This window comes from Barbus barbus (genome assembly GCF_936440315.1).
Source record: "Barbus barbus genome assembly, chromosome: 25".
Classification (NCBI taxonomy): Eukaryota; Metazoa; Chordata; class Actinopteri; order Cypriniformes; family Cyprinidae; genus Barbus; species Barbus barbus.
The window spans coordinates 6,797,121-6,824,985 of NC_136753.1; the positions used below are offsets into that span (position 1 = coordinate 6,797,121).

At 37.0% G+C, this 27,865-nt stretch overlaps 2 protein-coding genes across 5 annotated transcripts in view; one reads left to right on the forward strand and one right to left on the reverse strand.

The window, feature by feature from the left end:
* The first annotated feature begins 1,090 nt into the window (after nucleotides 1–1,090).
* On the forward strand, nucleotides 1,091–26,247 carry LOC306845167 (uncharacterized protein). The gene is made up of 53 exons (XM_079377807.1): nucleotides 1,091–1,332; nucleotides 6,422–6,634; nucleotides 6,907–6,963; nucleotides 7,132–7,164; nucleotides 7,321–7,374; nucleotides 7,586–7,675; nucleotides 8,084–8,161; nucleotides 8,264–8,308; nucleotides 8,424–8,477; nucleotides 8,675–8,728; nucleotides 8,891–8,944; nucleotides 9,907–9,960; nucleotides 10,146–10,199; nucleotides 10,305–10,349; nucleotides 10,464–10,517; nucleotides 10,598–10,642; nucleotides 11,285–11,338; nucleotides 11,468–11,566; nucleotides 11,658–11,702; nucleotides 11,888–11,986; nucleotides 12,131–12,184; nucleotides 12,294–12,401; nucleotides 12,519–12,572; nucleotides 12,922–13,020; nucleotides 13,285–13,338; nucleotides 13,628–13,726; nucleotides 14,599–14,652; nucleotides 14,864–14,917; nucleotides 15,043–15,096; nucleotides 16,261–16,314; nucleotides 16,440–16,484; nucleotides 16,575–16,673; nucleotides 16,870–16,977; nucleotides 17,347–17,400; nucleotides 17,554–17,607; nucleotides 18,875–18,928; nucleotides 19,028–19,081; nucleotides 19,182–19,289; nucleotides 19,523–19,576; nucleotides 19,715–19,768; nucleotides 19,905–20,066; nucleotides 20,219–20,326; nucleotides 20,545–20,652; nucleotides 20,744–20,797; nucleotides 20,886–20,993; nucleotides 21,185–21,238; nucleotides 21,453–21,560; nucleotides 21,644–21,697; nucleotides 21,793–21,900; nucleotides 22,358–22,682; nucleotides 23,835–24,022; nucleotides 24,178–24,420; nucleotides 25,335–26,247. The coding sequence occupies exons 2-53, from the start codon at nucleotides 6,581–6,583 to the stop codon at nucleotides 25,479–25,481; spliced, it is 4,257 nt and encodes a 1,418-aa protein (XP_079233933.1). The 5' UTR covers nucleotides 1,091–1,332; nucleotides 6,422–6,580; the 3' UTR covers nucleotides 25,482–26,247.
* Nucleotides 26,237–27,865, reverse strand: part of LOC306845168 (PTB domain-containing engulfment adapter protein 1-like) — a 50,649-nt gene continuing 49,020 nt past the window's right edge. For all 4 annotated transcript variants that reach the window (XM_079377808.1, XM_079377809.1, XM_079377810.1 and 1 more), the window contains one exon: nucleotides 26,237–26,946. In XM_079377808.1, coding sequence (XP_079233934.1) covers nucleotides 26,875–26,946 — 72 coding nt within the window. In that variant the 3' untranslated portion in view covers nucleotides 26,237–26,874. The remainder of the gene's footprint in view (nucleotides 26,947–27,865) is intronic.

Consider the following 27,865-nt stretch of genomic DNA (forward strand, 5'->3'; position numbering starts at 1 on the left):
TTTTGTCCATAAAATGAAAGACAATAAGGGGCTAATGTGCATTAGAGTTCAAAAGCTTGGGCTCGGTATAATTTTTTTTAAATGTTATGCATTTTAACTAAGTGTCTTATGTCTACAAAGGCTGCATTTATTTGATTAAAAATACAGTCGAAAATTGAAATGTTATTACAGTTTAAAAGAACTCTTTTCTATTTTAATACATTTTAAAGTGCATGATAGTCCTGTGATGGCAAAGGTTTGTGGCAGTCATTAAGTTTCAGTGGCACACAATCCTTCGGAAATCATTCTAATATGCTGATTTGGTGATCTTAAATCTCATTTGAATTCTTTGAATAGAATGTTAAAAAACAGTATTTATTTGCAATGGGAATCTTGTGACATTATTGCCACTTTTTGTAAAACCTTATTGTTATATAACATTTAAATTACATATGAATTGCATATTAAATTCCATATAAATATTAATAGTTCTTCGTTCATGACCTTCATCAGCTCATTGCATTACAGTGTGAAAGACTGATAGGAATATCTCCTTAATGAGTTTTAACTCATGAATATTAATGAGAGTGTTGACTAATTCATGTTTACTAGCTTAGATCATGTGATCTTGTTTAGAAATGATCATGTTTAGCACTTTATGCATTCAGGTGCAATATAAGTGTCAACTACAGACATAACAGAGGTATATTTTAATCTAAAAATAACTTTTGTGTTTTACTTGGAAACAATTTTCACTCAGAAATTGCTTATGAATTTCCCAACGAAGAAATAGCAAGTACATTGAATTAAATGTGAAATTTTGAAGTAGAAAGACTAGTAAAGAAATAGTACTTTCATGTAAAACGTACTACAATAATCATTGTTTTATTCACAACTTTACAGTGTGGTTATTCTATATTTAAAGCCAATTGGTGTCTGGTGAGTGATGCTGGTGAGCTTTCAAGCGTTATGACAGTGATACATGATGCATTCTGCTTCATGTTGTTCATAAGTGTGCATCATCTTAGAGCAGACTAGAGACTAGAGTTATTTTTGCTCCAGCTAGATGAGAGGCTGGAGAACCACAGGGCGGGGGCGCACAGGCTGCCTGGAGTTTCATACAGGAGCGTCTGCGCAGAGGCTGGCAGCTGCGCTCTCGGGTAGAGTGGGCATCTTGTGGAGCGTATGGTGAAGCTGTGATTTTTTCCTAGTCTACCTCCTGTGGCAGGCACGGGCAAGGCCTGCACCTCCTTGTTGTGAAAATGACCGCAGCTCATCACCTCAGGATACCTGTATGGCTGGGGATCTGTTTGGCACAGGTGTTATTGATCACGTGCCAGGATGTCAAGACCAGTGAGTAATCTGTCTCATACTTCACTAACCTGACACAACAGGTGAAGAGTGATACTCTGTATATCAGCTGTAGTATTTGATGTAAAAAAGTAAGAAGTGCTTGAAAGAGGTAAAATAAGTTACTTTCAATGGCCTTTCTGACCTTTTACTTTAATATCTGGGAAAACAAGACCATGTCATGTTGTTTTTTTCATTGCACTTAGACATTCAGCTTGGGTGCCTGTGGGAATTATTTATAGATTATTATGAAGATAAAATATGCTAAATGTTTGATTTACATTTAAACTGTTTTGTCTGGACTGTTTAAAGTGGTTTGTTCGATAAAAAAAAAAATCTCTATGTGTTTTTTTGTTGTTGGTATAATTTCCTAAATTATGTGTAAAATATGGGTATTTTGAGACATTTATGATAATTTGTCCTGATTTGCCCCCCCCCCACTTTATGCTTATGTTTCTCCACATAAGCAGGTTACACCATACAATTACAGATACAGATTGATTCATAACACGTATATGTACTTCTATTACTTAATATGTGAACGAATCTCTCTTTATTAGTATGTTTTACAACAACGTTTTACTTTAATATTTCACATTTATTTAAATGTGCTACTTGCCATTTCTTTGTAATTATTTGTGAAATTGACTAGTAATATCTGAGTGAAAATTGTTTTAATATAAATCCTACACTGTTTTTTATTCAGTGTACTAGTTTAGGATGAACGTGACGCTCAAAATAATAGTTTGAACCCCAAAATTGAAACTCTGTTAGCATTTACTCGCCTCATGTTGTTGTAAACCCATATGAGTCCATGCACTTTAATTTTTGGAAAGCCCTCATTTAGTGTTCCACATGTGATAAATGTGATCAGTAGTAATAGATGTTGGAAACACATCACAGTAAAGATGTTGTTTTAGTTCCATTTATGTTATGAACAGAATTAAAAAAGGATATGAGGCGAGTTAATGCTGTTGTAAAGAAAGACATAACAGGTTTTACTCTAACAGCATCCTTCCCTACTAACTAGCACAATTTGAATTTCTAATTTCTAATTTAATAGTAAACTGGCAAGCTGAACTATCCTGATCTTCTGCTTTGTCAGCTCTATCTTAGTTGGAGACATAATTTCATGGCCTTGTGTGTAATGATGTGAGGTTTTCACGGACCAAAGCAGGCCACCAATTGTGGTCAAACTTCTTCCCAAAAGAGATGCTAGACACACCCAAACATGTGGCAAATGAGTTCGCCTGAAATCCAACTGGGATGTTTTCACATTCACTTAGGTTAGTCACACTACAAATCAGGTGAAGTTATTGATCAGCATTGTTGGATAGCTCAGCAGGAATTGATTCAATCAAAATTTGACATGGAATTCAAAACCTTTGCATAGTGAACTGATGCAATCACACTCTAATCATAATTTAAAGGGATAGTATACCCAAAAATGAAAATTCTGTCATCATTTACTCACCCTCAAGTTGAATAAAAGAATATATTTTGAAGAATGTTGCTAACCAAACAGTTGCCAGTAGCCATTGACTTCCATATGAAAAAAAAAAAAAAAAAAAAAAAAAAAACAGAACAGAAGTCAATGGCTATACCGTCAACTTTTGGTTACCAACATTCTTCAAAATATCTACTTTTGAGTTCATCAGAAGAAAGAAACTAATACAGGTTTGTAACAACTTGAGAGTGAGTAAATGAGTGACAGAATTGTCTTTTTTTTTTGGTGAACTTCCCCTTTACTGTACATCAGTCTGATCTAATATACAGTACATAAAACAACATGTGTGACCTTCTCACAGTAATTATGCCACATGGGGGCACGTCATGACCCTTATGAGAGCCAGCTTGTAATGTTTTATGAGAGGGAGGGTGTTATGTCAATCACAGGGTGTGAAATACAGGATCGCTTTGCAGAGAAAATTGTTTGCTCCAATATAATAAATACAAAGTCCATTCTATACATGAACGTATAGTAAAGAAATGTACATTCCAAAGTGGATATTTTTGTTAAAAACTTCAGACAGAGGGCGTGCCTTTTCACTTTGACAGAAATAAAAGTTAGCCACGGACTAAAGTTAAGCATAACCTATAATAGAGGCTGCTGTGGTTTCTCCAAAATAAAGTATGTGCTTTTCCACTAAATTTGTACTTACTTTCTTTTCAGAATCGTGCTTTAGAAAAGGCCAGTTTCATACAGATGAGTAGTAGCAGGTGTCCTGCTGCTAGTAGTTTTAATGCTTCAGTGCAACTGACAATACTGAAAATAATGTACATTTAATATTATTTTAGGCTTTCGTTTAAGATGATGACATCAAATAGTGAAGTCCGGAAGTTCCATCATGCTCATGAGAACAAGTATAATATTTAGCCATTATATTTTAATGCCCATTTACAAATTACATTTGGGGTTAAACTACTTCAAAATGATAAGTTTCAGCATTGAGCAGCTGCTGTATTAGTGACTTAATTCTCATGTCTCATCTTCTTTATTTTTAAGTTATACATTAATATTTAAAATATTTATAAATTATATTCCGTTAATTTGATTTACAAAGTCTACAATTTTCAAAAGAAAAAGTGAAGAGAAATTTCACTCAGTCTTCTTAATTGCTTGGAATGTTTTTATGACATAATTTGGGCCTACTGAAACAATTACAGCTGTCACCAATGCCTTTGATGAAAGAAGGGGCAACAAATGTCTCCTAAAATAATTCTTGCCTTGCATAAAGCTGTCTGCACTTCCACTGTGTCCCTGCTCTAGAGCACTGCATTAAAGGCTTTCAGATAGTCATATGCATTATTGCTTAATTACAGCAGTGGAAGCAATACTTGCCAGCCCTCAGGATAGTCTCTGATGTGACAGACTTTGAGCATCAGAACTGTTATTTACTCTGTCTGCCACCTCTGTCATGCTACAGCATCTAATCAAGACTTATCACAGCCTGGAGCTGTCGCTCAGAGCCACAGACAAACACAACACAAACAACATGAGAAGTAAATCACAAAACGATGATCGGTATTCTGACTGATGATATCATGTCATTTATTATGTATTACTCTATAATTATGTTAAAGTATTAAGTGGAAGTTCTTAAACATACACTTTAGCATTTCACATTTCCATATAAGCTTTCTACTGCAATACTGTCAGTAACCTCCTGTTTGCATATGGAAAATGGGCAATTTCATTTCTTTTTACAACATAGACAATGTTGTAAAAACAGAAACAGTAGGACAAGATAAGATACAAAAATGTAGTGATTCGAGCACAGAGAAACCCTTTGTTGGGCAGACAGAAAGATGTACTTACAGGCCAGAGATACCCAAACCAGGGTCTGCATGTCAAAGTTGGCCCCTGATGACCTTTGGTTTTGCCTGCCTTGCCGTATTACAATAGTGAAGGGGAAAACATGCCATTGAATCATATTTAAGTTTTTTTTTGTAACTATTTATTTGTGTGTGTAGAGAAGTGTAGAGAATATAAATACATTTGATTTCGGCTATAATGCAACATTTACCCTTGTCAAGTTAAATGTTTAGCCCTTGGAGTCCAAATTTGGGGCACCTCTGGTATAGACAGAGTAGTCTCATAATTTGACTTAAAAAAAAGGTTCAAGAAGGTAGTTTTTTTTTTTCAAATGAAGTCTTGATGTGGTACACAAGAGGTGCATCCTCAATGGACTGAGTGAAAAATGTCTGAGGGCCTCCAGCTGCAGACCTCAATTACAGGGTGTGGCATAAAATGTGATCATCGAGGGGAAGCAGAACTGGATGAATGGTGGCCTTGCTCTAGTTCTCATTTTTATACTTTGATTTATAGTTATAGTTACTTACATGTCCTGGTCAAGGGCAGATTATGGAACAGGCCAGTGGGACCAGTGCTCTATTACTGACCTTCATCTGAAGGTTTGCAGTGTACAGATGCTTGTTACTTTATATGCAAAGTTGATATAGACTGACAAACATAGGTTAAACTGCCACTAACTGTTGCCGCGATGTGAAATAAATTAAGAAATTAAAAATTATATCCATTCCTAGCTCTCCCTCAACACTAAAAGTTACTTCTGAACAACTTTGGTCTGAACACTGACGTTTTATGTAATAACTTCATAGGAAATTATTGTCTCTTTGGCAATATCTTACATAAATATGGTGTCCATTCTTGTAACACTGCATCTTTAATTTGACCATATTTGGATATTGTATCTAGTAACTGAGAAGGGACTTGTAAACTAATAGATTACAATAAAACAGTTTCATTGTCATTTTTGGTTATTACTACTGATAAATCACAGTAATTAAAACTGATGTAAGTAACCTGAACATTCTCTGAACAATATAACTGAAATAATGTGTGTTTTGAGATATCCAAATAGACTCTGGTTGCATATAGTCTCTGTAAACGAACTAATAAAACATAGGCTATGTGCCAATCTAATTTATGTTAGCCAATTAGCAATCCTGAGACTGCTCTGTGCCAGTGCCCTGAGTTTTGGGCGGTATGGGAATTATGGTTACCTCAGTAAGTTTTTGTAAGGACTGTTAGCTGTACGCACACTTTAAGATATACCTGTATGAAGCAATATCTTGGCAGTAAGTATGAAGACTAGAGTGGTATTTTAGACATGAGCACCAGCTCGCATGCTGTGGACAAAAACATTTCTGACGCTAGACTGACTGCTGGCGGATTAAAAGGAAAGTTCACCCCAAAATTAAACTTCTCTCATCATTTACTCACGCTCAAGTAGGTAGTTCCAAACCTGTACGACTTTCTTTGTTCTGTATGAAGTTTCATTTTTGGGTGAACTATCCCTTTAAATTGGTATTGTAGAGTTCACAGTGCTTTTCTGTTTTTGCCACTGTAATTAACTGCAATTAATAAAACAAAACAAAAAAATAAATAAAACAAAACTGTTGTCCCCCATAAACAGCAAATGACCTATAAAGCATTTTGCCTTATTTAAAAAAAAAAAATGTTTTATGTGATAATGGGGCTAATGTGAATGTAATATTTGAGTATGATAGCTAGAAATGACTGATACTGTATATAGTTATGTTTGTTTTCATTTTCATCTTTGAACAGAGGAGACGGAAAACTGTAAAGATGGTGATCAGAATTATTCAGAAAATGAGATTTGGAAGCCAGAGCCGTGCAGGCTGTGTGTATGTGATAAAGGCCAGGTGATCTGCGAGGAGATCCGCTGTGAGGATCTGAAGGGATGCGAAGAGCTCATGATCCCGGATGGAGAGTGCTGCCCCGTCTGCCAAACCTTCGCTAGCGCGCGTGGAAGGATCGGTGAGACGGACATACACGCTACAGCCGCTAGAGGGCAGACGACAATTACATTCAGAACACATCACATTCATTGATTTATGAATAGGAGTCATAGCTTATTTATTATTTTTTTTACATATATAATTTAGCCTGAATTCATTTCAATTCTATTTTGTGTTTCTTTTTCAGAAACAATTGCGTTTAAGGTATGTGAATGCTTTTAAATTTTAGGCATACAGGTTAACTTTTTAATGATTTTCATTACAAATTAATATTAATGAAGTTTCGATTAGTCCTGCATGTTTTTGTCTTTTCAGGGCCAAAAAGGTGAACCTGGTGACATTCCTTATGTGAGTCTATAAGATTATGCTTCTGTTCATCATATTTGCAATATTTTGTGCCACACGTGAGAATATGTTATTAGTGTTATTCATGTTATAGCATGTTATATATCACGTTATACAGATTTATACTATTTTATTAGTTTTAATTTATATATTTTATTCCTTTTTTTTTAGATTGTGGGAATACCTGGACGCCCAGGACCAATGGTGAAAAAAATAATTCACGCACACGCACACGCACACACACACACACACACACACACACGCGTATACCTCTAATCTTTTATTTTTTTCCCCAGAATCCCCATACTTTGAAATGTCAATCAAAATGAAGTCCATTATATTGTGTGTCACACCAAACAGGGTCCCCTAGGAGCAGATGGCCGACCAGGATATCCAGGAAGCAAAGGAAGACGAGTATGTGGCATCAACCAGTAACTGCTATTCTTTGATGTGGTTATTTGACCCCAGAAACACATTAAAGTTATGTACAAATAGTGGCTTTCTCTCTTTTTTTATTGCATGGAATGTACTGTAAATTATGGCTCATCAATAGTACTCTGAGTGAATGTAGAGTCGTAATGTAGTAAATGTAGTTAAATTGTGACATACAATATTTTTTGTGAAGGGTGTCCCAGGTCCACCTGGTTTTGATGGAGAACCAGGTGTCCCAGGCATGCCAGGTGAGCCTGGTCCTGTAGGCAATTCAATGCCTGGGGTGAGTAATATTATCTATTCAGGTTTTATTCTCCTGTATTTGTTACATCCCTAATCAGAGGTTTGAACTGTAAAATGTGTTCCTCTGATCTGAATGAGGAATGTTATTACTAATCAGGATAAAGTGGTAAAAAGTCTATGGTAAAAGAACATAATACCTAATTTTGTTCAAAAAACAAAAATGTAAATGCAGAATTGCTAGTGTAGCATTTTGAGTGACAATCCCAAACACAAGCAAACTCACAAAATCCAGCTTTAATCCTGTAGTGTTTTTCAAAAACTTGCCTGAATGTGTTTTTTCCCCACCCCAATTTAACAGGTATCTATCTATAAATTTATAGGAGCAGCAAAGTGTGTCATGACTGTACTTTTTAAAATTTAATATTAAATTAAATTTATATTTTTACAGAGTCAGTTTGCTTCTCAAATGGCCTCTGGATTCCAGGATGGGAAGCTTGGAATGTCGGCGATGGTCTCTGGAGCACCGGTAGTGATCTTTCCACATTCAGAAATTACTTTTGAGTGAATATTTAGCTGGATTGTCATATAGACCCATTAAAGAGAGATAAAATGTATTTGTTCTGATCAGGGGGAAACAGGGCCAAGAGGTCATCCAGGCCCACCAGGTCCATCAGTAAGTTCTCTCAAGATTGGTGTTGTCTATAGGTCTATGCATTGAATGGCTTAAATTTTTTTCCTACAACTTACATGTTTATCCAAATTTCTATTTTTTTCTCTTTGTCACTCAGGGGCCAACAGGAGCCCAAGGTGCACCGGGAGATGCGGGTGATCCTGGACCTATGGTAAGACTGAAAATGTAGAGATGTTTCTAATGTGTAAAGTGCATTAAAAATAGTCTGAAAAATCAAGGTAAATATTTTAATTGCACCTGTATGTTTCAAATATTGATTAGAGAAATGGTCCATGCCAGGCAGTTTTAAAAACAAAAACAAAGAAAGGTGTCACTTACTATACAATGCAATATTTTTTTTCTTTGTAGGGCTCTTTTGGTCCAAGGGGACCAGATGGTTCTCCTGGAAAACCTGGTCCAGATGTAAGTTGACCAACAATTTGCACAGTGATTTCATTATTTAAACATCATAGTGAAGCAGTATGTTTGATATGGAGTCAAATGCTGTCAAGTCACATTTTACAGCACTAACATATGTAAGTTGAGTTGCTTTTGATAACACAAGCCTATTCCTCTGTTCAACAGGGTGAGCCTGGACCCCCTGGAAATACGGGAGAAAAAGGATTCTCTGGCTCTCCAGTAAGACAGTGCTGCTGTTTTCTGTCCTGCTTTAGGGCTGGATAATATTAGTTAAAGTTTTTTTCAGTGATTCAAGTTCAAAGAAGTTTTTAAAAATGCACCTTTTTGTTCCTTTGTGCTGCATCTAGTTGTTTTTGATTGAGAGAACACAGTCTCTATGGGTTAACTTTAAGACTTCTAAGTATGTGCACTTTTAAGATCTACTCCACCTGTTCAAACCATAATAGGAGGGGTCATGATAAATATTGCACTTGTGCTTTGAATAGCCCAAAAATAAGCCTTTTGCCACCAGAATGTTTGTAGGTCTGACATTTAAATAGAATGGTTTAAGTTATGAACAATGCAATATATGACAATAATTATTTACACAATCTTCTAGCAACGTAATCTTCTGTCGCCGTAAATTCCACAAATGTTGGGAATGCTATTGAATGATGATTCCTGATCTAAGTGGACTAAAATATTAAAATATGCTCTTACTGATGAGAAACTGATGTATAGGCTGTCAAGCGATGTTGAGCAGTGCCAGATCACAATGTCAAAAGAATCAAATACAAATCAAAGGCTTTAATTAGAGTACAACTCATTTATAATTATTACAAGATGACTCAAGCAGTACACAAGAAAGAACAAGTGAGCAGAGAGAGAAAAAATCAAACTGAAGAAGTGCAGCTTAGACAATGGCAAATTAAACGCACATGTAAACATTGACTGATTAATTTGAGGGAGCTAAAGGCCCTTAACACAAACTACAAGACTCTATGGTGCTGACTAGTGGCCTGCAGACTGAACTACTGTGCAGCTCTATCCTTCACAAATGAAAACATCAGATCAATGCTGTTGATATAAGGAGATGTGTGTGGTGACAGGGATCAAAAGCTATAATTAGCTCATAACTTCCATAATTCCTGCACATTAAAAGCTTTTTAGTGCATCCTTACCAATAATGATTTTTTTCATAGGGCTCCAGAGGGTTTCCAGGATTACCAGGTCAACCTGGGATGAAAGGTCAAAAGGTGGGTTAGGTTAAAACTTCCTTCTCATAACACTGATTAGTTTGCCATTCACTCTTTGCACTGGTCACTAATTACTTCTTAATATTTTTTAGTATCTATCATTATAAAATGTACAAACCAAGTACATAATCAGGTATTAAGTTTGCTTCGAGGGCAGTTTCTGATGAATCCCATCCCCATTTTAGGGTCATCCAGGTCTGCAGGGTGGAAAAGGAGAATCAGGTGCAGTGGGGTCAAAGGTCAGAGGCCACATATTTGAAGTCAACAAATTCTTATAAATGGGTTTCTTGTGTCCTTGTGGTTTGATTGTCTTAGCAAATGCCACTTTCTTTTCATGATCAAAGGGAGAATCAGGAACTCCTGGTGGCATGGGACTTGTGGGTCCACAGGTATGGAGCACTTTATGATTGCAAATCTGATTGCAATGTTTCATTTACACTGATGTTTATTGGATTTGACAAAACTACACTTTTTGGATGCTTACAGTATATTGTACTTTAAAGGGCCCGACTGGCATGCCTGGTGAGAGAGGACGCATCGGTCCAACAGGGCCGGTGGTAAGTGATTACTTTTTACAAATTTTGCTTTGGTGGTATTATATATTTCATCAGTAAATCAAAATGTTTTCTGTTTGTAGGGAAAGCGTGGTCTTTCAGGAAACGTGGGAAAACCAGGTCCATTGGTATGTGAATAACAGTAACCCCCTTTATCACTTCTCATTTATCTACCGAGATCACATCATGTACACATTCACTTCTGACGAAATACCTTGAAAGACATACACTAACGTTCAAAGGTTTGGGGATAATTCAATTTTATTAATGCTTTTTAAAAAGATCTCTCATGCTCACCAATGCTGCATTTATTTGATAAAAATGCGGTAAAAACAGTAATATTGTGAAATATTACAATTTTATACATATTAAAATGATTAAAGCTGAATTTTCAGCATCCATTATTCGACTCTTCAATGTCAAATCATCCTTTACAAATCACTCTAAAAGACTGATTTCTTATTATGATCAATGTTGAAAACATTAGTGGTGCTTAGTATTTTTGTTGAAACCATAATGCATGTTTTTCAGGAAAAAACAGAAATCTTTTGTAACATTATAAAAGCCTTTAATATCACTTTTGATCAATCTAATGCATCCTGGCTCAATAAAGTGTTAATTTTAAAACAAACAAAAAAATGATCTTACTGACCAAAAATCATTTGAACGGTAGTGCATATCTGACATTATATTCAAAGATGTGGAGTATGTTCTATTAATAAAGACTGATGTTATCATGTTATCCAACCTGACACTTACATCATTTACAGGGCCCGATGGGAATTCTTGGGACCACAGGATTTCCTGGTGGCCCAGGCATGAAGGTATGTCTGATTCATGGTTACTGTAAGAACCATGCAAATTGTTGCATCTTCAAACGTTTTGAGGAAAAAGGAGCTATGGCAAGTACAAAAATTGAGGAATCAAGCACACTCTTTTTAAACATTGGGCAGGGTGAAGCAGGAGCCACAGGCCCACGAGGTACCAGTGGACCTCAAGGCCCAAGAGGAGAATCAGGAAGGCAAGGTTCACCAGGACCACAGGGCAACCAGGTGCAGTCTCACTTGTCTTGTTATTTAGAAAAGGGCTACAATTTAATGCTTTATGTATTGAATGGTCTCCATAATATCAATGGCATTTTAGGGACCATCAGGAACAGATGGCACTCCTGGAGTTAAAGGACCACCAGTAAGTTCCTAAAACACTCATCAAAGAATGCAATTTAACATGCTGTTTATTGCACATTAATTGCTCATTAAATTGTGTGTTTATTAAAATTCAGAATAACATGTCAAAGGTAACATTGCTATTGTTGCTCATTCTTTGGGTTATGGTTTTGAAGAAACTTCTACTTCTTAATCTGTTCATTGTAGGGTATCCCAGGTGTGCAAGGCACTGTTGGACTGATTGGACAACCTGGCCCACCTGGACCTCAAGGATCAACTGGACTTCCAGGGGCCAAGGGCCAAGTGGTAATGACAAAACGTGCAAAATGTAATATTATAACTATAGCAAAAGTCACTTTTTCTTCTTTATGTACAGTATATTTGAGGTGGAGCACTTTATATATAGATTATATATACTGTGTTCATTCATATATTTCATGCATGTCATAGGGTGACCTAGGCTCCTCTGGGTTTAAAGGAGAACCTGGAGTTAAAGGAGAACCTGTAAGTATTGACAACATTCAAGTACCTTGAAATCATTTTCTCATAATTGACAGAAATAATGCCATCAGAACATTCATCCAATGATAAAATGGTATATCATTTGTTGTAGGGCCCACCTGGTGTTCAAGGAGAAATGGGGCCAATGGGTGAAGAAGGAAAGCGAGGCCCAAGAGGAGACACAGGGGCCATTGGAGCCTCGGGCCCAGCTGGAGAAAGAGTGAGTGCCATTACATTATTGTGAATGACTAACATGCAAGTTTTCTTATGTTTTTTTCTGTGACGTCTTTACATGTTTGTTCAATACAATAATATTTAATGTTTTATATTTTTCAAGGGAACTCCAGGTAACCGCGGGTTCCCAGGAGCTGATGGTTTGCCAGGTCAAAAGGTTAGAAACATACTAAATAGTGGTCAATAAGGTTTTAAAGGCACCTAACAGTGCCAACAATGCCACCACATATCTACTGTAAAATAATACTTAAAAATTCTTAAATACTACAGCATTTATTAATCTTAGTTAATGTTAATCTCAGCATTAACTACATTTTAAAATGGAATGGTGTATCTTGGTAACATTAGTTAAAGCACTGTGAACTGACATGAACATTTTTATTAACTAACTTTAACAAAACTTAAAAATTAATTGCTCATTGGAAGTTTATGTTAGTTAATGTATTAACTAATGTTAACAAATGAGATCAAAATGATTAATTTGTTTTCTCAACATCATTCTCCAGGGAGCACAGGGTGAACGTGGTGTCCCAGGCTCATCGGGGCCTAAAGGTGCAACTGGAGACCCTGGCCGACCTGGGGAAACAGGAATAACGGGGGCAAGGGTTAGTAAAATTAATATTGTGTATATTTGTATTCTGTATATTATCTATATTTGTTTTAGACATTATGTGGCATTTCGCAGCACACCCTATATATAGTGCCATGCGGTTATAAAGTATATCATAATTCTTTTCTGTGATTACATAGTCTTTGTTACTTCACTTCAACAGTAGTGCATGATATTACTGGTACTTTTATTTTGTACAGATGGTATTGAGTCCACATTAAGGCGTTCACGTACTGTATTATGTGTCATGCCTCTTTAGGGCTTGACTGGTATTCTTGGAATGCAAGGTGCAGAGGGGAACATAGGCCCACAGGTAATACATGCATTTTTCACTTTAATCTTGTGATTCCTTCCTGTTGTATACCTTCTTAAAACAGGTCTTTAAACTCCTCAGTTTGTAGTCCTATTTGAACCAGTGGTTGCTGTGGGAATTTCTTTGGGAAAATTAGATGAACTACACACATGTAAATTCGCATCCTTCTGGAATTAGCTTTCTGGATTGGCCTACTGTTATGGTGGCTCCAAATCGCTATGCATTTAAAACAACACTTTAGTGAGTTCTGCCATCTCACTTTCTGATAAGTTTTTTTTTTTTTTTTTAGGGAGCACCAGGAGATGATGGGAATCCAGGTACAGCTGGGGCTACGGGAACCAGAGGTCCAGCAGGATCCATGGGTTTGCCTGGACCTAAAGGCTTCAGTGTAACGCCCTATTATAAGTATATTTATAAAAAAAGCCATAAGATAATATTCTAAATATTATTAACATGTGTCATACTGTATATCTCATAACACTTTCAGAGCAAAGAGTATATCAGGGTGAATCCTCAGTTAGGGGGACTTTCTGTCCCCTATAATGAATAAGCTTTTAAATATTTAGAACAACAACAATTGGAAAAACCAATCTAATTGCAAAGGATATAATATGGCAGCTTACATTTTATATGATCACTTTAATTGTTTTCCTAATTTATTTGAACTGTGCTGAAATGTTAGAATTACGCATTTTGGGCTTGTCTGCTGTTCTGACATTTTAACCTCCCCTATAAATGTTAAAATCATGAAAAGTCTTTTTTAAGAACTCATATTCACTATAAGAAATTATATATATATATATATATTTGCACAATCAATTTTTTTTCATTAAAATTAATTGGTTGCTAGAAAACTAAATGGGTTTGTATTGTAAATCCAAAGTTATTGAGCTTTTTCTCTAAAAGTGAAAATGATCATTTCTATCACATATAATTGCCGTCACACACAGTGTCAAATCTCACGGTCTTAGACATTACATTGAAAGCCCTTTGAAGGATGATGAAGGCCACTGACCAGATCTTTATTTAAGGATATCATAAATGTTTTAATACAGATTAAATATTATTTGAAGATGTTTCAGTAGATAAAAGTGCCTGTAATGGATGAATTAACCATTAATATTCTACAATAGTTAACCTACAAAGAATTCATAATATAAAGAGAGAGTCTATAACAATGACTTTTATAATGACATTTTTATGGGCAGTCATTCACCTTTATCTTGTTTACCTAATGAAATTATTTTTCTGAATATTCAGGGTGATCCAGGAAAAGCAGGAGAGACAGGATCACCAGGAGCTTCAGGACAAAGAGTGAGTGCAATTATGGTGCAACATTGTTGTGGCAACCTTAAAACATACTGTAATAATTCACAACAAGCTATTATAAATGTCATTCTCTTTTTGCGAAAATGCTACTGTTGTAGTATTTCAGATGGCCTGTCAGTGGTGGTATTGTATAGTGTAGTGATTTAAAAGTCAAGTTAGTCATTATGATTTGATATGATGGTTATGATTCCTGCAGGGACCTAATGGAAAAGATGGAGAAGAAGGTCCAGCGGGAACAACAGGACCTCCTGTGAGTCTTCCAATTAGTCATTTATGCCAAATTTATGGCTATTTACATATTTTGAATACCTCTGAGTGGTACAGTATTAAGAGGAGCTTACAAAATACGGTTGGGTTTATTGTATTTCTTTTCAGGGAGTAGCAGGAAAGAGAGGAGAACAGGGACCTCCTGGACTAACTGGCTTCCAAGTATGTTCTTTTTTTCAGTTATGGTTCCAGTCAGAGATGATTTTAAACATGGCCCTCACTGTCCACATTTATATGCTCTTAAAGGGGTCATATTGTGAGAAATGTTCCTTGATATTGAGGTAAAAATATATTTGATGTACAAAGATAAGAAACTGCAAGTTTTAGGCCTCAATTTCATCCCTGGTTCAAAAATTGTGAAATCCTTTGTGAAATTTTTGCCCACATTACCAAAGACACTTATTTGGTGTTCACAAATTTTGTCTGAGCAGGTAAGGTCATAGAACACATAAAATGTGGGAAAATCCATAAAAAAAAAATTTTGTACTGCACCTGGTGTAATGGGGCGAACAAGACGTAAGACGTGCGGATCCAAGTGCAAGCTTTTATTTACAGGCATGGTCAATAACAGGCAGGGTCGAACCAACAGCAAACAGGTATAGAGAGGGCAAGACAGAAGAGTACTCAAGTAAACAGGCATGGTTGGCGATGGGCGTACAATATCCAAGGGGCTAGACAGAAGGGGTAATCCAGGTACGAGAGCAATAATCCAATCGAGGTGCAAACAGAGTGCGAATGGCAAAGCAAAAGGGTAAATCCAGAAAACATGGGCAGGAGTCAAAACACAAGAGAACACACAAGGTAAAGCAAGGCATGACTATGACTATGACTATGACTATGACTATGACTATGACTATGACTATGACTATGACTCCGTAGAGTAGCTATCACCATGAGAGTGATAAACGCAATACAATACTCGGCAGAGAAGAAGAGGAAGTCCATGGTTTATGTAGGGTGTGTGATCAGTGCAATCAGCTGTGTGTCGTCAGTGCAATGGATGATGGGAATTGTAGTCTGAGGTGGCGTGCAACAGTTTGTGTGGTGCAAGAGTCCATGTGGTGAGCGAGTGACCTCTGGTGGTGAGTTAACGGAAGTTCATAGACCAGATTTATGACACCTGGTTGTGTAGCACCTGCTGCTCTGCACAAAATCACTTTTGGTATGGACTTGACTAATACATGCGGACTTCAGGGACAAAAATAAAATGATAAAAATATATATAATCCTTGAATATTTTGCATGCCTGTAAGTAAATTTGATATGATTTATTATGATTTATTTAGCTCTGGACAAGCTGCATCTTTTATTATGCTAAAATTTTAGGGTTTGCCTGGACCCCCAGGTCCACCAGGAGAGTCAGGAAAACCAGGTGATGAGGTGAGTTCATCATTGTGTTCTTTTACCTGATCGCTGTATTTTAGTCTTTACCGCGTGCCATTTCTGCTGGTGAGAAGAATACAAACTAACTGAGAATGGGAATTATTAATATTTTTTCCCCTCAGGGTATCCATGGAGAGGCTGGTGGTGCAGGGCAGACTGGTCCAAGGGTGAGCCTATTGTACTTACACTTCAGTGTATCAGTGCACAGCTTTTAGAAGTCCACATAAGCAATCTCCCAGTGTTTTTATCTGCCGTAGGGTGGGCGTGGAACCCCAGGAGTGAGAGGCGAACCTGGACCTAATGGGTTACCAGGACAAAAAGGAAGCCCAGGAACCCATGGACCTGACGGTCCCAAGGTTAGAGCAACATCAACATCAACAGCTGCATGGCTCTATGTATGCATTTAGCTCCTAAAAGATGACTGAATAACACCACTTCCAGAACTGTACCAAATAAAAGGAATACATTAACTGAAAACTTTTACCATGGTAAAAACACTTTATTGTAGTTTTGTCTACAAAAACATCATGATACACATTAATGTCTGTGCAGGGTAAACCAGGTCCAGCTGGAATTGTTGGAGAACCAGGACCACCAGGCCTACAGGGCATGCCAGGAGAGAGAGGAATAACTGGACCAGCCGGGCCTAAAGGAGAAAGTGTGAGTGTGGCTCTGAGAGATAAGAGAAAGCGGGTCTGCTTAATCAAAGGCTTTGGCATGTTAAACATTTGCACATGCATAACAAATACAGTATAAATTTTAGTTTCATTCTTTGCAAAGAGTGCAACAATATTGCATATATTAAATGCCTTGGTGGGTAAAGCTCTGTGAGGCATGACGGTTGACATATACTGGATGTCTCGCTAATATCCTCAGGCAGGAAATTAATATTCTCTAATATTATCTGTGAAGCATTTTCTGTGTGGCACTGTGAAGTAGAGAAGGAAACCATATCTATAACACATCAAGCAGAATTCTCTGTTTTTCTTCTTATCGATTTGTTTTAATACTCTTTATGTGTTTTCTCAGGGTGTAGTGGGTAACAGAGGGCCAGAAGGGGCAGCTGGCAACGATGGGGGTCGAGTGAGTGAGACAGAGCCATAATAAACTGGATTACATTGAACCTAACAGTCAATAATTCTGAATTCAAAAATATCCACATTCAAATTTATTATGCATTTCGTAATACAGCAGGGGTTATAAAGACACTAAATAAAATGTCATTGATGTCTATAGGGATTACCTGGTCCTGTTGGACCTGTTGGACCAGCTGGCCCACCTGGGGAGAAGGTTTGATTTTTTTTAATTACTTTTTTTAAAATAAATTTAGCTAAGTGATAAATTGATCCCTCCTGTTCTGCCTGAGTGTTTTTTTCTCCCCAAAATACTAAGACTTTGATGTTTCTTTTGTTCCTTAAAAGAACTGATTAAAAAGTAAATTTTACAGTTGTTGCTACTTAGATGTACTTATGTGTTCTAAGGGTGTATCTGTTCCTATTGGGTGTAGTGATCATAATATAATAGCGATTACTAGAAAAGCAAAGGTCCATAAAAAGGAAGACCAAAAGTCATTTATAAAAGATCATATAGGAAATTTTGTCAGAACTTATTTTGCAAAGATGTAAATAATATATGTTGGGCTGATGTTTACAAGGAAGTTCATCCTGATGATGCATTAGCAGCTTTTGAAAGATTATTTTATTCTTTGGTGGATAAACATGCACCTATGAAAAAACACACAGTGAAGAATATTAGGGCACCATGGATCGATAATGAACTGAAGAGCATAATGGTAGAAAGAGATGTGGCAAAGGGTATAGCAAACAGAACTGGGAATAAACAGGATTGTTGTTTGGCAGAACCAGTTTGCCACATTTAATAACTGTGCAAGCAATGGTTCTTACTTATTTAGATTACTGTCCAGTGGTATGGTTGAGTGCATCAAGTAAAGACTTAGAAAAATTACAGTTAGTCCAGAATAGAGCTGCATGACTAATTTTGAACTGTAATAGAAGGATTAATATTATGAAAATGCACAAAATTCTAGGTTGGCTACTGGTGAAGGATAGGGTATTTTTTTCTCTGATTTGTGTTATAAGAAATATTTCAGTATCAAGAGTTCCAAGTGTATTGTACTGTCAACTTTTGTATAGTAGTGCTAGTCATAATTTTAACACCAGGCATGCATCAAAAGGATATTTTTTGCTTCCTGTTTCAAAAACTAATGCAAAGCAACAGACTGTATGTATAGAGGAATGAAAACATGGAATGAATTGCCATCGGACATTACATGTTTTTTAATAAGTAAAATGAGTTTTAAAAAATCGGTGAAGAAATATTTAATGGTACAGTACTAAGTGGATTGTTGATCTTGATGTTATGTATGAATTTTGGGTTTTTATGTTTTATTGTATTGGTTTTTGTTGTTATGGATTGATGTAATTTAGTTTTTTACTTGTTGGACCCCAGGAAGAATAGCCACTGCCTTGGTAGTGGCTAATGGGGATCCAAATAAACAAATAAATAAATGTACTCAGAACTGATTGTTCAATTACAGGGAGAACAAGGCCTAAGAGGCCCTACTGGATCTCCAGGCTCTAGAGCAATGGCTGTGAGTAGAGCAGTTTACCAGGAGAAATCCTGACCTTTTATGTTTGTCGAAGTTCTTTTCTCATGTGGTTCACAATTCTATTGATGTATTGTGTTTTAGGGCTCACCTGGTGAGCCAGGTCCTACTGGTCCAGTTGGGTTTGCTGGACCTCCCGTAAGTGCATCCATCTATTCTTCGACCCTTAACACACACATATATATATATTTTAAATAATATGCTATGAGTTGTAAATATTGCCATGTTTTTGTGCTAGGGTCCTGATGGTCAGCCCGGAGTTAAAGGTGAAACTGGAGAGGAAGGTGCAAAAGGAGAGGCTGGGTCTCCTGGGCCTCGGGGAATGGCAGGAAAACCTGGACCACAGGTGAGCAAAATAATTGATATATGATCAAAGACATAATATTTTATCAAAAGTGACAGTAAAGACTGGTACAAAAATTATATTTCGAATAAATATAGTTTTTTTTTATCTGTATTCATCAAAGAATCGTAAGAATATATATATATATATTCCAACTTTTGAGTCATAGTATGTATATGAATAGACTATACTGGTCCCATAGGGAAAAAAATGTATAAACATAGTGTTTTTTTTAGGGAGTGGTTGGAATTACAGGCCTCAAAGGTGGCAGAGGAACTCAAGGAGCAGCTGTAAGTTACAAAAATCAATGGATCAGAATCATTTTGATCAACTTGGACACACCCAGAAATACTACTTACTGAATCCTCTTACTTCTTTTCTTCCTCACTTTTGTGGAATCCTCTTTGGATTTCTTCTTTTTCTAAAAGGGTCCCAGTGGTTTCCCAGGATCCCCAGGAGGTGTCGGCCCACCAGGCTCTGCTGTGAGTAATTACATAATACGGATTAAATCCACAAAGCAGTGCTTAACAGCTAGTCCTTTAAATCGTTTTTGCAATGTGCTTGATTCTTTTCAACCAATAAAACATATATGGACTCTTACACTGATATTATTTTCAGGGTCCAGTTGGTGAGCCTGGTCCTATCGGAGCCCCAGGTAAAGAGGGCCCACCTGGACTTCTGGGAGAACCTGGAGGTCCTGGACGCCAGGGGGAGCGTGGAAACCCTGGACCTGTTGGTAGCCCTGGAGACAAAGGTGAACCAGGAGAGGACGGACTGCCAGTATGTGATACCTTATTACTCAAATTTAAATTTTTGCAGGATGGTTTTTGGATTGTCATTCATATATTGAAAAAATGTATATCCTACAGAATTAAAATTAAATAATTTTAATATTATATCTAAAACTCATATTTTTCTTTAACTTAACATAGGGCCCAGATGGGCCACCAGGACCTGCTGGAACTCCAGGACAGAGGGGACTTGTGGGTCTTTCTGGAATGAGAGGAGAGCGTGGTATGGCAGGCCTTCCTGGACCTGCGGTAGGTCACCACTTCTACCTTGTTGTCATACAAGCAAATATTTCAAAATTTGTCTTTTTAGAATTACATTTCTCGGCCTCTAGTTAGTTAGTTAATTAGTCAAAGAGGATGATAATGTCTCAGATGTCACACATGATTAATAACTTGAGGATTTTATTAGTACTGTTTTTACTTAAGTTAACTTCTTTGACTCATCCAAACTGTTTGGTTTTTTTAAGGGTCAACCAGGAAAAGCTGGCACCCCAGGTCCTCAAGGAACAAAAGGTGGTGCTGGACCAGTTGGTTTGCCAGGAGCAGCTGGATCCAGAGGAGATGCTGGCCCAGAGGTATGACATGTTAGTGTGAAAAACACATGGTCAAGATGATTGATAACCTATATACTAAACATTATCTTAATGAATTCGTCTCTTAAATTAGGGTTTGGCTGGAGCTGATGGAATTCAAGGAGCTGATGGCATCATTGGACCCAGAGTATGAACCCATTCATCATTTGATACGGCCTTATTAAAAATTGTTTAAAATAGGACCAAGTTCAAATGGTGTGTTAACTTGCTTTCAGGGTGAAAGAGGAGACCCTGGACCAGAGGGTCTTGCAGGTGGTCAGGGAGCACCAGGAACCCCAGGACCTGTCGGAACACCTGGAGGTCCAGGACAGAGAGGAGATCAGGTTTATTTCCATTGCATATCCATTGTGGATACTTCAAAGCAGACTGGTGTTTAATAAATGTATTTTTAAAAGACTGACATTTTTTTGCATAAAGTAATGTAACAAAGGTGCTTCTTTAATTTAGTCGGATTTGAAATAGCTATGCTGTATTTTTATTTTATTAAATTTTTATTGGTTGATTTTGCTGACAGGGTGCAAGAGGTCCACATGGTCCTGATGGTCAAGCAGGAACCAGAGGGAAAAAGGTAAGTCTGCATATTTACATACTGATACTGGTAACTTTATCATTTTCATATATAATACAATTGAATGATAGCAAATGAAACATGCACTTAAATTAAATCAACTCTGAATTTACACAATAGAAATATTTGAAAAAAGATTATTGTGGAAATAATACAGGGGAACATATAACTTGTGTTTATCAACCAAGCATAAATTTCTTCTAATCAACCTTAGGGACCACAAGGACCAATGGGAGACAAAGGTGACAAAGGAGATGCGGGTGAGAGAGGTCAGAAAGGTCATCGTGGCTTCACTGGACTCCATGGGCTTCCTGGAAGTTCAGTACGTATAATGGACAATATGTCGCCTGTCACACAATACAGTAACTACCTTCTGATAATCATCTGTCAATCATTTCCCTCCAGGGTGCAACAGGGGATGATGGTGCTATAGGAATCATTGGACCAAGTGGGCAAAGAGTGAGCAACAGATTCAAATATCACTCAAATTTGAATTCTCAAAGTACCAGCAATTAACATGCATGTTGAACAGAATTTAATACTGTCATTATTAGGGACCCCCTGGCCCTGTTGGTCCAGCAGGAATAGAAGGAGAAATGGGTCCACTTGGAGCAGTGGGGGCTCCTGGATCTCGAGGTGCCACTGGAGATATTGGACCTGAGGTGAGGAATGAGATTATGTCTACGATGCATTTTATGTATGTTATGAGATGGGATTTCCTTGCTGAAACAGCTTAAACCAGTCTAAGGAAGTTTGCTGGTCTTTGCTGGACTAGAGAGGTTTTGGGCATTTTTCACATGTGATCAGCTGAACAGTTGTTGGTCCATGCTAAGAAATCAGCTAAACTTGCTGAAAACCAACTAAAATCACACATGACTTAAGATGTTTTTCAGCTGGGCTGTGCATATTCAATCACTGTTTCAGATGTAACAAAAAATCTACAATTTATAATGTGCTTTCATTTCTCTTTTGACAGTTGCCAGTTTTCCTTCCTTAATGACTTTGTACACTTTGTACTTCATGACTCATAATTATGATTAATTACCAGATGCTGCTAATGTGATTAGATGTTTCAACACTAATATTCAGCATAAACAGTATTCACCCATCTGTCTGTAGGGACCACCTGGAGAATCCGGCCCACCTGGACCCCCTGGCCCTCCTGGCCCCCCTACAGCTGCTGTGGATGACCTTTTTGGAACAAACTTCGACCTTGATGTCGAATCCGAGCCAGAGGAACCTCCACCTCCCCCGCCAGAGTTCAACGAGGATGAGGCGAGGCCCAATAATGGATCTGATGCGGTTCGGGTCGACAGTGAAGTTCACTTGTCTCTGAAGAGCTTGGGAAGTCAGCTGGACAGCATGCGCAGTCCTGATGGTACTCGCCAATATCCTGCCCGCACGTGTCAGGACCTGAAGCAGTGCTATCCTCTGAAGAAGAGCGGTGAGTGAGACAAACCGACACACGGTTTAGAAGCAGCTCTGAATGCTTCAGTTTTACTGACCCTGATCAGGCATAGCATGAATATCTTGGTTTTCACTTATGATACATCTCTGTATGAATTATTCACAAAATAATCATTTATTCACCGTCTTGACAATCCAAACCCAAATTACTTAATTTTGTAGAAAAAAAGAAGAAATTTAAGTTATCCACTCTTACATTTATTCATTTAGCTGACGCTTTTATCCAAAGCGACTTACAATTGCTATATATGTCAGAGGTCGCACGCCTCTGGAGCAACTAGGGGTTAAGTGTCTTACTCAGGAACACATTGGTGTCTCACAGTGGATTCGAACCCGGGTCTCTCACACCAAAGGCATGTGTCGTATCCACTGCGCCATCACCACCCGCGCCATCACCACTCTTATGACTCATACTCAAACCTGACATAATGCATCTTGGCATGCTGTATTTCAATGAGCTATGGAGATTAATGATTTAAATTTCGGTGTGCTCCAAGCTCTTGTACTGCTTCAGAATGCTTAATATAACACACTATGCAAAAATAAGTTTTGTTTGTGTGTATGTGTGTAATATGAAAAAACCCCAAAATGTTACAAGCCTTTAACCGCAATCTAGTTGTAGATGGATTGAAACACCTTTTTTTACTTCTCATTTTTGTAATTGACACAGTTATGCAACACCAGCAGGCATTATGTGAGAAAGTAATGTCCTGCCCATTCAACAAAATTTACAGAGATAATTAGAGTCAGCACAGGGTTCCTTAGCAGAAATAAACAAGAATTGCCTTAACTGGAGGGTAGAAAGACAGAACCAGAGCTAACCAATATTAAAATGTTATGTTGTATCTGACAGGCATTACCTGCATGATTACCAACCGTATGTCGGGCATAAAACAAATGTAGCATCCCACAGTAAGCATATATTTGGAAACTGATGGGCGGCCTACTAAACCTGGATAATGAATCAGATCACTTGGATTAGCCCACACCAAAGATTTAGTTACCAATATGAATCCAACATGAATCCAAACCACACAAAAGTCAGATACATGGTATAATCAAAAAGAGTTCTTTTTTATGCCAGTGTATATGTGAGGATCAAGTATAACGTCCTTTCAATGTATCGCAGGTGAATACTGGATAGACCCAAATGAGGGCAGCCCTAGAGATGCCATCCAAGTGTACTGTAACATGGAAATGGGGGAGACATGTATACCTGCCAACCCTGCCAGTATCCCACGAAAGAACTGGTGGACTTCACGCTCCAGCATACCAAAACCAGTCTGGTTTGGGGCAGTCATAAATCGGGGAACTAAGGTTAATATGATTAAATTAATGATCATTTCAGTTTAAATGAAAAAAAAAGGAAATTACAAATAAACAAAGTTAAAAATTTAGCCCTGTAACCCTGGACAAATACAGTATGCGGTTAAATTTACTGTATACCCTGACCTTTTATTACTCCTCTTCAGTTCACCTATGGAAACAAAGAGTCGCCAGCTAATGCTGTATCCGTACAGTTGAGATTTCTCCGTCTGCTATCCAAGGAAGCAGCACAGACCATCACCTATCACTGCAAAAACAGCGTGGCCTATAAAGATGAGAAGAACAGCAATCTGAAGAAGGCATTAGTCCTAAAGGCTTCTGATGGACAGGACATCAAGGCATATAGCAACAACCGTCTGAAGTACACAGTCTTAGAGGACGGCTGCTCTGTATGTTCAGATTTTTGACTTTATATTGTTTGACAACATTTACAGTATTATTGACATAAAATGGGAATCAGTGTTGGGGAAGCTACTTTGTAGATTGTAGTAGTTGAAATACTATCGAGGTACCCTTCAAGTGTATGCTCACCGAGCCTGTATTTATTTCATCAAAAATACAGTAAAACTGTGAAATATTTATACATTAAGATAACTGTTTTCGTATATATTAAAATGTAATTTATTCCTGTGATGACAGCTGATTATTCGGCAGCCATTTCTGCCGTCTTCAGTATCACATTAACTTTCAAAAATCATTCTAATATGCTGAAAAAAAAAAAATGATTATCAACGTTGAAAACGAAACCATGATACACTAACATTCAAAAGTTTTGGGTAAGTGTACTTTTATACAATGGACAGATTCAAATGGTCTAATGTGACAGTAAAACACATTTATGATACTATAAAATAACTTTTTAACATTTATAATAATTAAAACCATTACCAATAATAATTTATAACTGAGCACCAAATCAGCATGATTTCTATAATATCATGTGAAACTAAATTATTTCAAAATTTGACTAGTAGTGTGCATTTACACTAATAAATACAACTAATTTAAATGAAAAATGTTCAGTTTGTGCTGTTTGGTGGTAGTTTCCATCCTCATTTGCATAGTCATAATTCTGCTAAACTTTGCTCCACTAATCACTCATCTCATCTCATCTCATCTCATCTCATCGAATGACTTGTGGTCATTTTGCTGCTTTGAATCAGTGTGAACGCTCCTTGAGTCAGTTAGTCCCCAGTGCTGATGACAATATCAGGAATAACATTCTGTTGCTGTTTTCATTGATGCAAAAATTCTTCCGATGAAAAACAAGCTCACTATTGTTCCTCTTTATTCTTCCCTCCAGAAACCCAACGGTGAATGGGGCAAGACCGTCTTTGAGCACCGCACACAAACACTTTCACGGCTGCCCATTGTAGACTTGGCTCCAGTGGACGTAGGTGGCAAAGATCAGGAGTTTGGCATCGATATCGGCCATGTGTGCTTCTCATGAAACCAGGATAAAAGCATCATTATTTGGACTTGAGCACTCTGCCAATACAGTATTTACTGTCGAACACCGTCTGTAAGGGCCTTGAGGAATTTCTGACCTTTATTTCATGATTATTCATGATGGTTTCCACTAGCCTGTGGTGTACGAGTGCATGAGCGACTAAATGGACCTTTTAATTTATACTTTAAACGCTAAGTGGTATTAAAAATGTGTGAAAACATTCATTGAAATTAATTCAAAAAGTCATGTTTTAGAAATCTGACGGTGCCTTTCCTGTCTAATCTGTATATTGTTTTGAAGATGTTGTTCACTGTTAAATCACAATCATTTCAAGTGGATTTTGAAGGTCAAGTGGAGAGATGAGTTTGTTTGTGTTGTATTAAAGTGGGATAATTATTCAGGACAGCATATCTGCATTCAATTCCCCAGCAGTTCTCTTCCCATGCCCAAAAACTACTGTTTTTTGTTGATAGCAAACTGTTGGACAGATGATTAATTTAAACTGAATTATTAATGAGAACTCACACATAAACCAATGCTGGTCTCATTAAAAGACTCATTAGCCAATAATACAGGACAAAGAAACTCCTTATCCAGCTTTTTACAGCACAAGCCATTTGGACTTTAAAAAAAAAAAGGGGGGGGGGGGGTCAATTCTTTGTAATGAATGCCAAATTAAACATTTGAATTCCTTTTCCAAGAACTGTTTTCTGTTAGTAAGAGTTTGTGGCTGTTAAAAAAGCACAAAGCTAATATAGTGTGCTATCAGTTTTCATTTATTCACCATCAAAGAGCAAGTGATACGGATTTAACAAATATTAAAACAGCCATCAATGAAAGTAAAAAGGATCTGACCATCTGGAAATATAAACCTCAGCAATGATCTTGCTGAACATATGAAAGACCCACCAGTTTTTGATTTTATTTCAAGGCTAATAAATCTATAACCCTGAAAAAAAAATAGTTTAGATACAACATTAAAAGTTATGATTGCACCATTACAACATGAGCAACTGTCTCTGTAACCACCTTACATTTTTCATAATTTGGTATAAAAAATTCTAAACACAACTTTTGGCCATGAATGAATGCATCTTTGAATTTAAACAAGTCTAAATTTGGTCAAAACTCTAGAAAATTCTAGAAAGGGCTTGCGCACATTTTGTGTTCTTTTCACTTCTTCAACAATTTCTGTTATAAGATTAAGAAGTTAAAATACACAAATCATAAAATGTATGTACAATCTGCTGATTTTATCATATAAAAATAGACCTTCTTAAGGCTCCTGCTAAATTTCTTTCAAACTCAATTCAAAATCAAATATTTAAATGGGACTTTTTTTGAGGGTTTTATGGTCAAGAATCACAGCATATACAATAATGTCTTTCCAAAGTCAGCATCGGCTGTCCACCTGATCCAGGGAAAACCCCGTCCCATCTAGAGTCAGTCCCATTTGGAACCCCTCCTATGCAAAACAAATGCAAAAAATAAACAAAACTGTGAGCTCAATATAAACACACAACAAGGTCAATGACAAAACTAAATTAAGGTTTAGATAACATATAATATCATAACTTATATAATAACAAAATAATTATCATAATGCACAACAGATGAGCAGTTTATACACATTTAAGATTATCTTTAACATTTTAAAACCACAGTAAATTACATTTCACATTTGAGCAGCACTGCAGTGTAACTCCAGCAGCATTTTTATTTTGTTTCCACTCATTAGCCTAAGAAAGCTGTTCTTCTCCATCTGTGGTTGTGAAATGTTGACTTTCGTGAATGCAGCCGCAATTCATGCAGCCAATAGGAATGAGTCTCCATGAGTGCTAATTCTAACTGGATAGTGCATTCTTTTCTGCATGCACGCTGCAAAAATAAGCTTAGGGCTGAATCTACTTGCATTTGCACAGTACTGCTTATATGTGTGTGTAAAAACACTGAGATGACATGCATGCAATAACCAACACCACACAAAATCTGCAGAACTAAACACCTGTCAATGACATAGTTCTTCAAAGCACTTTGCCTCTGATGATTATACTTTGAAAGAACAAAAAAGGTGCAGAAAATGTAAAAAGAAAAAGAAAAAAAAGGTTGGTTTAATATAGAGAGACATGCAATAAAAACCAAAAAAATAGACAACACGAGTCACGCTTGTAAATCAAAATGTATATCTTGTAAAACCATATCAAAATACTACAGCACTGTGAGACGAATCACGAATGAACATGTACAAACCATCTCTGCCGCTGAGAGGTTGGGGTGGCATTAAGGGTGAAAGGAGAGATGAAGATGATTTAATTATTCAGGATTACACGGTTTACAGACAGAAGTGCAAATGATATTTACAGAGTCTAATAATCTCATAACAG